Source organism: Vipera berus, assembly GCF_964194415.1.
Source record: "Vipera berus genome assembly, chromosome: 10".
In the NCBI taxonomy this organism is placed as follows: Eukaryota; Metazoa; Chordata; class Lepidosauria; order Squamata; family Viperidae; genus Vipera; species Vipera berus.
This window is the reverse complement of record NC_138213.1, coordinates 2,090,154-2,105,912: the sequence shown is the minus strand read 5'-3', so window position 1 is coordinate 2,105,912 and position 15,759 is coordinate 2,090,154. Positions and strand designations below refer to the sequence as shown.

The following is a 15,759-nucleotide window of genomic DNA, read 5'->3' as shown; positions in this document are numbered from 1 at the left end:
GAGCACCAGGGTGCTGTGTACTGAAACAGCAACGGCAGCTTCCCAGTGTGATGCATTACACAAACCGCTGGGCAGGCGGGAGTATCTCTGCAAAGTGCTTGCAGGAGACAAAATTTACGGCGGAGGGGGAACAGCACAAATCCAATGTCAGGCTTCCTGGGCCCAACAAAAGAGCATTTCCAGAAGTGCCACAAAAGAAATCGTCAGACGAGCAGAAGTAAAAGCAGTTTCGTGAAGAAAACACAGGAAGAAGATGGGAACAGCAGATGCAGATTTTACCGGAACCGTGTCTCCGAAATGCGCCAAAGGCGTTTTCCCCCCACCCCAAAAAAGGCAACTGGACTTTCTTGTTTTTGGTTTTTTTTCCCTTGAAAACATTTTGCTTCTCATCCAAGAAGCGTCTTCAGTTTTCAAGGGGGACAAAAAAGCCAAAAAGTCCGGCTGCCTTTTGGAAAAAAGCAGCTTTGGGATGACCATGACCTGGAGGATTGAAGGAGCCCCATAAGACAAGTGTCCCCAAAATGTGCTTATAAAAAGATCATGACGGAGACCTGAGGCAGTTATCTATCCACGAGAATGAAGTCACAGAGAGATGGATTTGCAACGATGGGGAAACAACGTGCGGCCCACGTTGCATCTGCCGCATCCCTTATCTAGCCGAAGTGGCTTAGCGGCCACTGGATTTCGGCTTTTCAGCGTTCTCTGGACATCTGCCACATAGGTGACCCAGCTCCAGCGCAAGAGGATGATGGGATGAGAATGTGACACAGCCAGGCACACCAGCAATCCAGGCCTCCTTATCCCGATTAGCTTCCTTAATCCCCTGGACACCCAAACTACCAACAATGGGCTCCAGCGGGAGAGCTGAGCCGAGTCAGTTCTGCTTCAAGAGCGGATCTTCGCCGAAGGTCTTATCCCAGGCTGCTCTTCCTTGCTCAGCTCAGCGCCTGCTTGGAATCAGCTCAGAAACAGAAGGGCTGGCTGGACCCACTGCACAGCTGCTGGCTTGACGGCCGGTCTCCAGCTTGGCATCAAAAGCACCACCCTGGTGGGTCGGAAGACACTACTGTCCTCCTGAAGAGCAAGCATCCAGCTCTTGGCCAAGCAGACTGTAATGATCTAAATATCAAACCTGGACCACTCAACCCCACCAGGGCCTGCTGTTCGAGGCTAGCCAGCAGCCGTGCCAACCCCGTCTGTAACCCATCAGATTTAGAAGTCCCTCCATCTGCCAGACAGCTCAAATTAGCGACAACTGTCTCAGAGACACCTGGTCACTGCTGATGGCATGGAGGCCGCCTTGCCCCTTTGGTCTGGGCATCCAAGCAGCTGTCAGGTGGCATTGCAGGGTGGCTGCTGAAAGCTAGGTGGCTACTTGCCCCCCACCCTGCCCCCCAAAAATGGTCAAAGGGGGCCATCTGCCACCTTCACCTCCCACAAGTGGCTACCTGGAGTTCTCTGGCCGATGCTCCACCTCCATCTGTCCGGCTGGGCGCCCGATGTCCAAATGCTGTTCCAGGACCTGCTGCCGAAACTCAGACACCTGGGACTGGCGGTCTTCCTTCTCTTGTCGTAGCCGCCGTTGGCGGGCCAGCCATTTCTCCTCCTCATTGGTGCGTTGGATGAGGAGCGCGGCGGCTGTGCTGCCTCCAGGCGGGGGGAATAGACTGTGATTGGAAATCAAGCTGGGCACTGGGTGCTGCGAGGCGGGTGGCTGGTGCAACGGAGGCTGGACCGCTTTCGGGGTCTGGGCAGCAGAAGAGTCCTTTGGTTTTTCTGCCGGAAAATAAAGATATATACATATATATACATACATGTGTATTCCTTGATAAGATTAGAAATGCGAATCCCAGGCATATTAAAATTAACAAACTAAACGAACACTGGGATGAAATAAGAGAAAGTAAAATAGTTTTTTATTGCTAAAAGATCAAGCTTTCATTGGCTAACTGCCAATGTCGTCAGGATGGAAACGCTGGGGTGGGGAGATCGCGTTTATACTGTTGGTGTCTGCACTCTACTCATGGAGCGCGTCACCGGTCTGTTTGTTGAGGTCGGCCATATTTCTTTGAGTTGTTGCGCATCCGTTTTTGGGGAATGTAGTTGTCTCCGAGTGTCTGTTGTCAAAAGTGGATTGCTGATAGTTCCATGTGTTGTAGCCATAGCTCTAGTCATTGCCCATGTTCTTATACCAGAGGTTCTAAACAGTTGTTGCTCTTCTTCCCTGTGTTCTACAATGCAGGGTGGTTGTGTGTTTGTGCAATCTTGATTTTGATACAATGAGGCGCTCTGTGAATGCTTGCGCTGTTTGCCTTCCTATCGTGCACGTCGTTCCTCTTCCCAATTCCTTAGTGCCTGGCATGCAGGGGGGAGGTCTATGTGCCAGTTGATAGAGGAGTGGTTTGAAAACCAAGCTTCCTTAAACAAGCGGCCGCCTTTAGAGTTGTCACTGGCAATTGCCTCGGTCCCTGTTAGATTAAAGACGTGGTTGTGTGTAGCCATGTGTGTCCACACCTGTGAATGTTGTTCTTGTCTTCTAATAGCGAGTTTGTGTTCATGCACCCTAGTCCTCAGTTGTTTTGCCGTCTCCCCAATGTAATTGCAATTGCAATTCTGGCATGACATCTTGTACACGACGGAGGATTTTTCTTCATTGGGGAGTGGATCTTTAGGGCGCATGACACAAGCTCGTAAAGTCCGATCAGGTCTGTGGGCAACACCAACCTTGTGAGGGGCTAGTATGCGCGCTGTGGCCTCGGATACACCATGGATATAAGGCAGTGTTATCTGTGATGTTAATGCGTTTTCACATTGATGGCGGGTAGGTTCACCTGGCCTGCTGTGTTGTCTAATGAAGTTAGGTGGGTACCCGTTGTGTGTGTGTGTGTGTGTGTGTGTGTGTGTGTCACAATTGGGCATGTAATGCCTTTGCCTACAGCTGTTGACACCATTCTGGGAGAAATAATCTAGGTTAAGGAAGGAAACCATGAGTGGGGGCCCACAGATCAATTCTAGCAGCTCCACAAATCACACACACATAAACACACACACTTTGTAGGTGGGTTTCATAATTCTGGTAACGCAAGCAGAGAAGAGGTGGGAAGGAAGAGGGCTATGAGATAGGCAGTCCTAGGACACCTCCGCTTCTCGGAGAACACTGGTTACAAAATGGTTGCCCATCATCAGCAGAGGCGAGCACTTAAAAGGAAGTCAAATTCTACAAATTCCACCCCTGACTGGCCAACCCCTGGATGCACAGAACACCCTCGGCACAAACAAGCCTCAGAGAGTGTTCAACCGTGCACAGAAATTGCGCGCAATGCAACAACCCAAATGAGATGCAAACTACAATCTATGGAGAAATGACACTTCAAATTTCAAAACCATCCCATGAACTCATCCCAACTGAAACTCGGGTTTGAAGACTCTGTTTCTGCTCACTGTCTCCCTGGAAATAGCCTGGGTGTTTCTGACTGATGGCAGAAAGCAGCTGAAGGTCACCTGCTCGGTTTGGCGTTAGCTGTTCCGATGGTTTGACACGTTCTTCGGCTGGGTGGGTCCTGGGCCCTTGCAATTCTGAGACAGACAGGAAGGGGCCTTCCATGGCTTTCACGAGGCTCTGCTCCTTTTCCCGGGCTCTCTCGCGCTGTCTTTCCAGCTCCCGTTCCCTCTCCCGCTCCCGTTCTCGCTCCAGTTCCTTTTCCCGTTCCCTTTCCCGCTCCCGCTCCCGATCAACTTCTCGTTCTCGCTCCTTCTCTCGCTCCCGTTGCCGCAGCTCCTCATCCAACTGCAGCCTGCAAAGTCAAGAGAAGAACAAAGCTCACGGAAACCGGGAAATAACTTTAGCCCGTCAATCACCAAGGTGTTCCGACACTCCATACCTCTCCACGGTCAGGCTGGAGAGGCGTTCCGACTGAAGTGCAGAAAGAGATGAATGGGACAACTCGGCGGGGTACCTCATTCCCGATAAATGGAGGTGCATGGCTGATGGGTGGAGTGGTGGGAGCGAACCAGGAGTTGGAATTGGGTAGAAAGGAGAGCGAAGAGCCGAAAGGCAGTAGGAATCATCCATCCTGGGGGGAAAAACAGAGTTGTTAGGCTATTTTGACCCGCCAGCGTCCCATAAAGTTTAATCACATTATGCTTCTAGCTAAGCTTCGGCTTGGCAAGACTGGGCAGAAATGAGCACAACAGCTTTCTTACCTCCCTCACTCCTAATTTGTATGGAATATACTTGAATTCTTCCTTGGCCACAAAATCATTCAAGACAGCTACCGCAATGTTAAACAATAATAAAATAGCAGATAAAACCACCCTGGCTGAGTAGAAAAGCATTGTAATATCCTTAAGAGGTCTAGATAAATGAAACCTCTACTACGAATGAAGGCAAATCTATGTGTTCCAGGATAATGTTGCAGGATCCAATCTGGTTCGGTCACCGGGACCAGAGGTTTAGTCTTCCAAGTTTTTGGACTTGGTGCTGGTCCATCCTCAGGAAACTTTTCTAGAGAGAAGTTCCCTGAACTAGAGGGAGATTCTCTGAGGATTGGCTCAGCATGAGTCTGAAAGCTCAGAAGACTAAACCTCTGGTCCTGGAGATTGACCCAGGTTGAAACCTTTATTATCTATTACTCAAAACCTGACAGGGTGGATATGGGATTTGTGACTCCAAGAAAGACATTCTAGCCACCCTACTCAGAAGATGCAGTCCTTGATCACCATTGAGCCAACCTCACTAGATGGGGGTGTCCCTCAGGGACCTTCTCGGATGATTTCGAGGAAGGATGCAGCATCTACCTGCATTCTCGCCTGCTCTAAAGCCAAGTCCACAGACTCCAATACATGACTGACTCATTAGCATGGAGAAAAGCTGGAGGCAAATTCTCAGCTTTACGGGAGGCTCTTCAGGGCATTTGTTTCCAGTCCTTCAGATCTCCATGGACACAGCGTGTCTTGCTAGCTGGGGTGAAGCTGGACAGCAGCTGAGTCTGCTCAACAGGACCTCGTTCAAAGGACAAATTAGCAGCCCATCATCGGAAGTCCTGCTGCTCTTTTAAGTGGCAACCGGCTGTGTTTTATTTTGCTATGTGAAAATCCTCAGAGAGGGTTCATTAGTGGTGGTTCTACAGGACACACCTGGAGGACAGGCGACTAAACCAACCGGATCAGGACCGAAGGAGCACAACCTTCTTCTCGCACAACTCTTCTCATACCTGAAAGCCGGATGAGGGAAAGGGTGATGAGCCAAGTAGCTGGGGTGGTAATAAGCAGCGGCAGTGGCCGGGTCCAAGGCCAGGGGAGGCAGGGAGGACACCCGGAGCTCCTCGGCTGCGTGGTAGGGCCGGAAGCTCCGCAGGTAGTCTTCGGTGACAGCATTAGGAGGCACCACATGGTGGACAGGACGCTGGAGGCTGGAAGGGAGAAAAAGAGGGAGGGAGGAAAAGAGGGATGGATGGATGGATGGATGGATGGATGGAGGGAGGGAGGGAGGGAGAAAGGAAGGAAGGAAGGAAGGAAGGAAGGAAGGAAGGAAGGAAGGAAGGAAGGAAGGAAGGAAGGAAGGAAGGAAGGAAGGAGAATTATAGGAGTCTGCAATAATATTTCCAAGCTCTTTTCCCTCATGGACTGGAGCCCCACTTCTGGGCATCCATTGTTACGTGTCCCCACATGCAGCAAGCCGGAAAGAGAACAGGCAAATGGGAGGCCTGATCCCCATTAGGAAAGAAACATGTCTGACTGGGAGCTGAGTCAACATTCTCTCCTTAGCACTAACATTTGGTTGGGTCTGTCTACTTTTACAGCTACTTGGGCGGCCAAAGAGCCACCCAAACCTGAAAACTGCTCCTGTTTCCCAAAACTTCAAGAAGAAAAAGTAGCAGCCCTTCTTCCTTCCTCTGCAAAATATACACAAACACACACACACACACAGACACACAGAGACACACACACACACGTACCACTATCTGGGGGGGGAACTCTTGGGAACTATTCTTTTGTTGACTGCAAGCTTTCCTCTTGATCATGTTAGTAGGAGGCATGTGGCAACCCTGTGACCCACGGCACCATCTCCTGCCAGGGCAGAGAAGGGCACGTAGAGGATGGCTTAGAAGGAAGTGTAGCGTTGGCCCTAACCGAGCACCAGCCCGGGGAGGCCTCTGTGCTGCACAAATTTCCTCAAACACTATCTGCAACCAACACCATGGCATCCTACCATTCGGATGAACTTGGAGAAACAGGACACAAGGGTCCCGTCCAGAGCCACTGTGGGAAGGGTAGGTATTGCCCCAGCCTCCCTTGGCCTCACTTACTTGAGAGGTGGGAAACGAGAATCCTGGACGATAGAGTTGGGTGGGATTGCAAAGGAATAAGGCGTCCCCAGCAAATGGGAAGGGACGGTTGGGCCACTGGCTTTCTCCTGCGGCAAGGGAGCCTCGGCGATCAGGCGGTCCCGGTTCGTGCTGCTGCCTCCACCGCTGCTTCGTGAGCCAGCTTCTTGCTGAAAGGAACACAGGCCCCATGATCTCCATCCAGAGAAGACCCCAGAGGAGATAGGAAGAATGCAAAGGACACAAACAAGCCATAGATATGCAGATTACCCCAGTGTATCTTGAGTGGCTATATACAATCTTTTAAATCAGGGGTCTCAAAACATGGCCACTGTAAGACTTGTGGACTTCAACTCCCAGAATTCCCCAGCCAGCCATGCAACTTGAAGATTGGGGAATTCTGGGAGTTGAAGTCTACAAGTCCCAAAGTTGCCAAATTTGGAGAGCGCTGCTTTAAATAAACAGATAAACTTCAAAAGGCAGCCTGTACATATACTGACAATCTGACAGCAAATTTGCCCCAAGTTAGCTTGGAAAAAGGCAATATTAAAAGTTATGCAGAGAGACTTTCCCTGTTTTTTAGCCCTTTGGTGACCGGAATTTCCCTGCAGCATTTGGCTTAACACGTGTTGGGGTCTACCGGGGTGGGGGGTGGGCAGAGATGCCTGACAAACAGCAAGAGAGGCTGGCCTCTATTTGGTTCAGCTACAATTCTCGCCGGTTGTTGTTGTTTTTTTTAAATGGGCCCCGGGCCAGCTGTTCTGGTGGGCCAGCCTAGCATCAGCCGAGAAGGCAGCTGCTCCTGGAGGCTGCTGCAAATCCAGCTAATTCTGTAGTGTGCATAAAAGCCGTGACGGCAGGAGGAAGCTGGCACGGCCACCGGGGTAGAGAATGATCTGTGACCAGTTGCTCCCTGAAGTGGGCAGCCACGGCCACAGCTGCGTAAGCATCTGCTTGTCTTTTGCCATTACAGCTCCTCTGGCAACACCACGGTGGGAAGGGAGAGCGGCACCATCTGGTTTGAGCCATACAGGGCACTCTCTGCTCCCCAGCTTAATCCCAGCCAGATGTGCTCCAGGCAATCACCTGCACGTGATGGGAGGGGGGGGAGAGAAGAAGCAAGAATGCTGCCCCCCCAACCAAAGCTAGCGATGCTTCTTTTGGGCAAGGGTCCCACGGATACTCAGACATGTCGACGCACAGATCCTCTGGCTGACTTAGTGCAGCAGTGGGAAGAAGGATCACCGGCGGGGGGGGGGGGCAAACGTAAGATAGAGGAGATTAAGTGGAGAGATGACTCAGCCCCATGCACACATCTGCATTTCAAACAGATGAACCGAGAGCCTTGGCGAGCCTCCTCTATCTGCCAGAGCATCTTCTCTTTGGGGCAGGAAACTCTGGGTTGAATTTAGACGTCCCTTGATTGGTTAACAACAGAGCAAGAATGGGCAGCAGAGAAGAGCAACCGAGATGATTAGGGGTCTGGAGGCTAAAACCTATGAAGGACGCTTGCAAGAACTGGACATGGCTAGTCTAGTGAAGAGAAGGACCAGAGAGTGACATGATAGCAGTCTTCCAATATTTGAGGTGCTGTCACACTGAAGAAATAAATAGGAAACCCCGAATGGCTGTAAATTCTCTCCCTTGTTTTATGGGCTTCCCTCTGAAAGCCTATTCCATTTTGGAGGCCTCTTTCTATTTTGAAGGAGAAGGTCAAGAATCCAGATGCAGAGTTTGTCAGGTCCACAAGTTGACTGAGTCCATTGGTGCTCTGCCCCACAGGGTCCTTGCAGAGTGTGTTCTGCTCTTCTTAATAGGATAACTGTCTCCTAAGGGTTACCAGGTTCAGCTAATATTGTGGTCCAGATGTTCACCTCTATGGTCTCTCCTGCCCATTTGAGTCTCCTTTGGAATTTATTGCTTTGCAAAGTTACTCCTTTTGAGCTTTCCCTGCTACGAGGAGAAAAAGATATGAACATATCTGACAAAATCGTAACTGGAAACTCCTTTAAAGCTTTCCATTATTTCCGATTATTTGTACTCCAGCACCGAATCGCCATGTCCCCTTCAAGTTCTGTAGTTGGCATATTAATTACAAAGAGACTCCTGAAAGCAGGATGTACCCTGCAGATTAAAGAATGTATATTTGTGCAATTTATTTTATTCCAATTGCAGAATGCGTATACTTGAGGAACAAACGGTATACCATTCATGGCTGTTATTTTTTTCACAAGAAAGTTCTGTTTTGCTAATGTAGAGAGGTCCTAAACAGCTCTTCAGTTCAATGCATTTGTTCACACAGGTCACAGTCATATGAGCGTTGAGCCACAATGATCTCACAGGGAGGGATTGTCAAAGTTATTTGAGAAGCGATGGGCAAGTCTAGAAGAACACAAGTGGAGATGATGACCTGTCCTGACCTGGGGTTAAATCTTCCCATAAGAGGTGCTAAGTATACAGAACACATGTGCGGTTTAAGATGATCCACCCAGACGGTTTAGCAAATATCCATCAGTTCTGCAGAGATGCAATCTGAAATCTGTAGAATTCAGGCCATCAGTCTACTCCCTCACCCCGATTCTGCCTAAAGGGTGATTTATTTAAACAGCTTTGGAAGGGGGATTTCGTTAGGGATCCTCAGCTAATTCCTTGCTTGCCAATATTCAGGGTTTAGCAGTTGGTATTCCCTGAACAGGAGCTAATGTCTACTTTGGCAGTCTTCGGAGAGGGAAGGGGGCAGATGTTGTTCCACTCTGAATTTGGAAAGCAACTCAGCTGGAATGGAAGCAGATGGGGCAGCTCCAGGCAGAGAGTTGTTGTTCTGAGGGATTGGATCACAGAAATGTTCTGCTTGGCTCAAGCTCCTGATGGCACTGAAACAGGACAAAAGCCCTACGTTCTCTCCTCAGAAGGAAGAAGAACCACAACTGGGTTTGCTCCTGGACTTTAGCAGAGTAACAGAGTTGGAAAGGACCTTGGAGGTCACCTAGTCCAACCCCCTGCTCAGGCAGAGCACCCTATACCATTTGAGACAAGTGGCTGTCCAGTCTCTTCTTAAAAACTTCCAGTGTGGGAGCCTTCACAACTTTTGGAGGCAGGTTGTTTCACTGATTAATTATTCCCACTGTTGGGAAATTTCTCCTTAATTCCAAATTGCTTCTCTCCTTGATTAGTTCCCATCCGTTGCTTCTTGTCCTGCCTTCAGGCGCTTTGGAGAGTAGCTTGACCCCCTCTTCTTTATAATATCCTTTTCCAACAATTTCATAACCTGGAAGAAAGGCTCCTATTTTGCATTAAATGTGCTCTTCCAAAGATGAATTGCCTGTTTGGGTGTCACCTTAGAAAATATGACCTACCTAGGATTCACTCGTGCCCAGCCAGGTACCATGGGAGACTATTCCAAGTGTATTTATTAAATATGAATACAACAAACATTCTGCAAGCTGCTGAGAACTCCTCCTCAAGACTTGCAAATCTCCTCCGAAGATCCATTGGCCATAATTAATTCATAGAGATGGGCCCCTGATTAGAATTTTTAATGAGCAGGAACAGCTGTTCCTTCTTAGAACGCAGCGCCCGCCTGGGGAGCCACACACCCGGTCCTCTCTCACAACCAGCCAACAAACACATCCTGACCTTCTCTAGGAGGCGATGCTCTGGATGGGCCAGGCAGGAGAGCAGCAGAAGACGGCTGCAGTAAAGAGGAACAAGGCCTCGGAGCGTGTTGGAGAACGGGTGTCCAGAAAAAAAGGGGGTGCATTGTACATTCTCCAGCAGGGATGGGAACAGATCAGAGGAGAGAGAGAGCCATCTGCAACTGCAGAGACTGAGGGATCTCATCTGGCTTGCAAAGGGTTTGATTTGTCTGTGCAATCACTTAAATATGAGCCAACCGTGTGCTGCAGCTGCCAAAAAAGCCAATGCAGTCCTAGTCTCCATTAACAGAGGAATAAAATCAAGATCAGGTGTTTATACCACATTATAATGCCTTAGTAAGGCCACAGTTAGAATACTGCATCCAGTTTGGGTCACCATGATATAGAAAAGATGTTGAGACTCTTGAAAGAGATCAAAGAAGAGTAACAAAGATGATTAGGGGACTGGAGACTCAAACATATGAAGGACGGTTGCAGAAATTGGACTATATCTAGTTTAGCGAAAAGAAGGAAATGACAGCAGTGTTCCAATATTTGAGGGGCTGCCACAAAAAAGAGCAGGTCAACCTATTCTCCAAGGCAAGACAAGAAACAATGAATGGAAACTAGTCAAGGAGAGAAGCAAACTAGAACTAAGGAGAAATTTCCTGACAGAACAATTAGTCAGTGGAACAACTTGCCTCCAGAAGCTGTAGGTGCTCCATCACTGGAGGTATTTAAGAAGAGATTGGACAGCATGACCCTCATCTGCCAAGCTGGGCTGTAATGAGGAAGGTGGGTGGGGTGGGGAGAGGAAGGGGACGAACTGTGTTTTCTGTAGCCTTGAAGATTTACTAGCAGCTTTGTTCCCTGGGGCCATTAATCATTCCACGAAGACACCAATGCCTGAGGACACTGCTACAGCACAGCAAATACCACTCCACAACCTTTTGATGGTGGCCATAAAATAAACAAGTTAGTCAAGCATTTCATTGGCGGCACAGAAGAAACAACACCAAATTCAGGGCAGAAATCAACAGTGGCCAACCGTGCCTGAAGGAGGGTGGGCAGGGAACATAATTCTACAAGAGATCATTTCCAAAGGGTGGGAGCTATTATTAGCAAGACCCAGCCTAAGCTCACTGTGCCAACCAACCAACTTACTCCTGCTTCAACAGAGTAACTCGCTTAGTAGATTGGCCAAAACTGTCGGTATAGCGTGCCTGGACCTTAGCACAGCCTTCAACAGTCTTTCGACAGATGTTCCTCAATATAATGATTAAAAAGAGCCTAGAGGAGACTCTTATGAGATGGACTGAAGGATGGTTGGATGACCACAGCTCATTAATGGGTCCATGATGGCTTGGAAGACAGGATCAAATGGAGGGCCAGAGGGTCTTCTGCCGGTCACCATTCTTATCAATGACATAATGAGGGACTTGAGGGGACATTTATCAAATCTGCAGAAGATACAAAGCCAGGAGGGATGACTCAAACTGTAGAAGAAAGGAAGAGGACTCAGAAAGATCTCGACAGGCTGGAGCAATGGGCAGAAATGAAAAGGATGGACTTTAACCAGGGGGAAATGTCAAGTTGTGAGTCTGGATATAAAAAAATGAAAAGATCGAAGCACGTGATGAAGACTTGGCTTGACCACAGAGCCTGGGAAAGGGACTAGGGGTCTCCTTGTGACCTCAGGTTAAACACGAGTCAGTAGTGTGATGCAGCTGCTAAAAGGCAAACATTATCTTAGCAAGGATGTCGTGTCCAGCTAATGGGACATCGATCCACTCTCACATGCCCTGGTAGGTGTCTGGTTCTGGGCAGCACAGCCTCAGAAGGGCAATGGCAAAGTGGAGCAGGTTTGCAGAGGTGCTACCAAGATGATGAAGGGCCTGGAAACCATGAGGAACATTTTAAGGATCTGGGCATACTTAGACTCCAGAGGAGAAGACTTGAGGGGAGATGAGAAAGAAGTTATCGAATAACTTCTTAAAGACTGTCCCACAGTACCGGGAGCAGGGTGATATCAGAAGCAGTGGGTTAGATTTACAAGGAAGATTTACAGGTTGAAGGTCAGGAGGCCCTTGCCAATGATATGACCTCTAAGTCAACGACATGGGCTACTTCATGAAGTGACAGGTTCCCCTTTCCTGTGGGTCACCAAACACGCTTGGAGATCCACTGTGAGAGAGACACTACAGGAGGATCCTGCCAGGTACAGGAGGCCAGACTAGGTGGCTTCTCCTTCCAACTTTATGGTTTTTTGCTCCCTTGTTTTATGCCACTGGAATAATCCTTCCATGGGCAAAATTCTGAGATTTTTTTTTCCCCATTGCCCCTTTGCTTCCAGTAGAGAGAAATGTCTTGTGGGGATCCTGGAAAGCTACTAGCAAAGACGACCAGCTGTCGTGGGGGAGAAGAGGCATTAGTCTCCAAGAGGCAAAGAAGCCATTTGAGGCCCTGGAAGATGGAGCTGGGCTGGGCGAGAAGGTGCCGAGGCAGGATCAGCTCCCAGCAAGGCAAGGAGAAGCCTTTCCCGCTGTGTCTCTGCTGTAGCTTGAGATGCGCCTCCACGGGGTGGGAAGAAGGGGGTGAGCAGGGCGGGGCTGAGACAAGGAGCGCCATCCGTCATTCCCCCTGTGCAATCTCTGCCAGCGAGGCCACGAGACATGGCCTATTAGCTTTAAGATAGAGCATTCTTCATTCCACCCAGCCGTTCAAAGACTGCTTGATCTCTCGGAAACGTCTCGCCTCTAATGGATGGGCACCGGCCACTGATTTGAGCCTTTCAGGAGCCTTTCTCTTCCCCTCCCCCCCTCCCCCCCTTCTCCTTTGACCAGGCGCCCTCCTCTCCCCAGCCCCCCCCCAGAAAGAGAGAAAGAGCGAAGGCTTCCATCAAAGCTCTCTACGAGGATGGATGGCTCGCAGCATCCGTTGAGTCAGCTCCCGCTCCTCCACAGAGCGCTCCCTGGTGGCATTAGGGCTTCATTAGCTTCAAATTGTTGGAGCAGATAAATTATCGCCTCCTCTCCAGGGTGAGGGCCCATTCCAGGGGCAGAGAGCTTCCATCTGAAGTGATGGGTTTTGGCAGGAGAGGAGGAAGAGAGGGCCAAACGTGGGGAGGAGGGAGACTCCGCCTCGTCAAAGCGATGGGGGCGACGGAGGGGGGGACCAGATGAGAATGCTGGCTTGCCACTGCCTGAAGAGACATGGAGGGCTGGAAAGATGGATTCGGGTTTCAAAAGCTCAGGAAAAACCAAGGAACGGATGGTGGCAACGGATGGTGATGGCTTTAAAGCCACCCGGTGCCCTGGATGCCCAGGGGGTCTCCGAGGGTCAACCCCAAAGAGACCACAGGTTAGCAGAGGTTCTTTGGCTTCTTTCTGCCTGCCCAATATCCTGTTGCAGCGAAAAGACTCAGGGTATCTGAATATTCATCCCAGTCTATTCAGTTCAGGATATTGCATTTCATTCATCCATTCTTCCCCTCATCTTTTTTGCAAACCAGGCCTGAGAAGGCTACCTTTTCATTTCAACGAGATCAAAGCTCTCTCTTTCTCTCTCTCTCTCTCTCTCAGTGTGTGCGTGTGTGTATTTTGTGTGTGTTTGTTTCTCTGCTGGGGCATCATCTGTAGGCTCACAAGCAACTGACGGCTCTCTCTTCCCCTCCCCCCTCCTTTTCTCTTTGTGGTTTAATTAGTATTTCCAAGTGCTGTGATCCCACTGGGAAACCGGGTAAAATACAAGGGAAGGATAACCACCAACAATGATTCTTAATTAGCGAATGCTTCAGCTCTTTGCTACTGTCTGCAAGAGAGTAAGAGGGAAGGAGGGAAAAAAATTGCAAGCAGCAAATATAGCCAGACAGTCTGGCCCGATGCGGGAAGAAACCTCAGAGGACGAGGTGTGTGTCTGCACGGATGAGAGAAGCTATTATGCTCTACTTGTTGCTTAATCCAAAACACGGGGTAGGCTGGTGTTGTCTTCTCCCAGCTGGGAACCTCTGCCATAAATACACGATGTGCTTTGTTGCCTTAAATTAGGCTTCTGCAATCTGGTGTCCCTCCAGATGTGTCGCTACCCAATGCTCAGCCTCTCTAGTCAGTCCAGAGCGGTTAACCCGGCGCATTAAGAGGGCATCAGGTCGAGGCACGCTGTACCAGGTGTTCAAGGGGCTGGTTTGGCTCTGCTAGACAATCAATAAACCTTTGGGGATAGAAAGAAGAAACAGGAAGCCTTTGTTCTGAATCCAGCCCACAGCCAGCGCCTCCGCTCCCCACTTCAATAGCTGTGGCCAGAGGAGATGCTGTGAGCTGAGACAGATGGAAACCTGGGAGGGGAGAGCTATGATGTCAGCCTAGTTCCAGAAGATTTTTGACCCTCGTTCCTTCTGTGGGCCCTGAAGCCCTAGGAGAAAACACTGAAGGAAACAAGAGAAGAAGAAAAAGGAAGGGGGACACCATCGCTTTAAAGGTCTATCAGCAAGAAGAGAGTAATTTCTTGCTTTGGGTTATCTGAAAGGCCCAAATAAGATTAACTAACTTACGGGACAATGCCATTGGGTTGAATGTTCGGGGCAATATTAAAAGGTGTTTCTCTCACATGATGTAACCTTAGAAAATGGTTACCTAGAGAGTGATCATTGACTGTTGCACAGAAAGTATCTTCTCTCCTTCGTGGGAGTCCTTAAGAGGATAATGGCCAATAACAGTCGTCACAGGGATGAGCCTGGATTTCTTCCATATTCAGGGCTTGTATTTGATGGTTAGAAAGACTGACCCAATCTGAAGCTGAACAAGAGCAGGCCAACACCGGCCCTCCGGGTGTGTGATGTAGCGCAAGGGGCCTCCTGGTTCCGAAGGTTATTTCCAAGACCAGTGCATGTTTTAATATTTTCTATCTGTCTATCCCAGGGGTAGGCAACCTTGGCTCTTTTATGACTCATGGACTTCAACTCCCAGAATTCCTCAGTCAGCATAGCTGACTGACTGAGGAATTCTGGGAGTTGAAGTCCATGAGTCATAAAAGAGCCGAGGTTGCCTACCCCTGGTCTATCCCTTCCGTTGCGAGCAAAGGTTTCCTTTGCATTCTCATGTTCCTGAGTTAAAATCTCTGCTCCATGCACTTGGTTGGTCTGCCTGGATCAAATGGCTTCGTTCGACATAGGGGAAAGGTTTATAATTCACAGAATAGTAAGAGAAAAACTGAGAAGTATTTGCTAGAACTGAGGGATAAGTTATATTTTGTCGGGGAAGCTTTGCGCAAATCTAGCTTATGGCTTCCCAGCCCTAACCTTTGGGCGTCACTTCTCCTCCTGCATGCTCTTCATCGCCCTTTCTTTCCCACCTTTTCCCTCTCCCTTCCAAACAAAGCCAACACTCCAGTCCTCTCCCAAGAGGGGCCTTTTTGGAGAGGGGGGGGCTCACCTGTCGTCCTTCACTTCTCCAGACGCCGTTCACAGTTTTGGTGGGTGCAATGGTGACCACCGGAGGCGTGTTCGGCACACTGTGCCCTCCTGGAGGAACGATGAGAGGCCCCATGGGTCCTCGCTTGGGCGTGCTCGCCGGAGAGCTGTGATTGGTGGCTGGCGAGGAAACTGGAGACGATTCGCTGCTTATCGAAGACCCTAAAATCCAGAGGAAGAGATGCATTAGGAAGGAAGAGCTGATGCAGTGACTAGTCTCCAATGGAGGAGAGTATTTGTAGCTCAGGGTCAAAAATCAGGGGTCCTCGGTGCTCTCTGACCTTGCCTGTTTTCTTGCAGATGTTTCACTACCCAAAACTAGGTAACATCA

At 49.4% G+C, this 15,759-nt stretch overlaps 1 protein-coding gene across 6 annotated transcripts in view; it reads right to left on the bottom strand.

Moving 5' to 3' along the window:
* GSE1 (Gse1 coiled-coil protein) overlaps window positions 1-15,759 on the bottom strand; it is a 175,333-nt gene that overhangs the window by 12,323 nt on the left and 147,251 nt on the right. For all 6 annotated transcript variants that reach the window (XM_081336125.1, XM_081336126.1, XM_081336130.1 and 3 more), the window contains 6 exons: window positions 15,391-15,590; window positions 6,309-6,496; window positions 5,214-5,411; window positions 3,882-4,073; window positions 3,502-3,794; window positions 1,449-1,776 (listed from right to left, as the gene is read on the bottom strand). In XM_081336125.1, coding sequence (XP_081192251.1) covers window positions 1,449-1,776; window positions 3,502-3,794; window positions 3,882-4,073; window positions 5,214-5,411; window positions 6,309-6,496; window positions 15,391-15,590 — 1,399 coding nt within the window. The remainder of the gene's footprint in view (window positions 1-1,448; window positions 1,777-3,501; window positions 3,795-3,881; window positions 4,074-5,213; window positions 5,412-6,308; window positions 6,497-15,390; window positions 15,591-15,759) is intronic.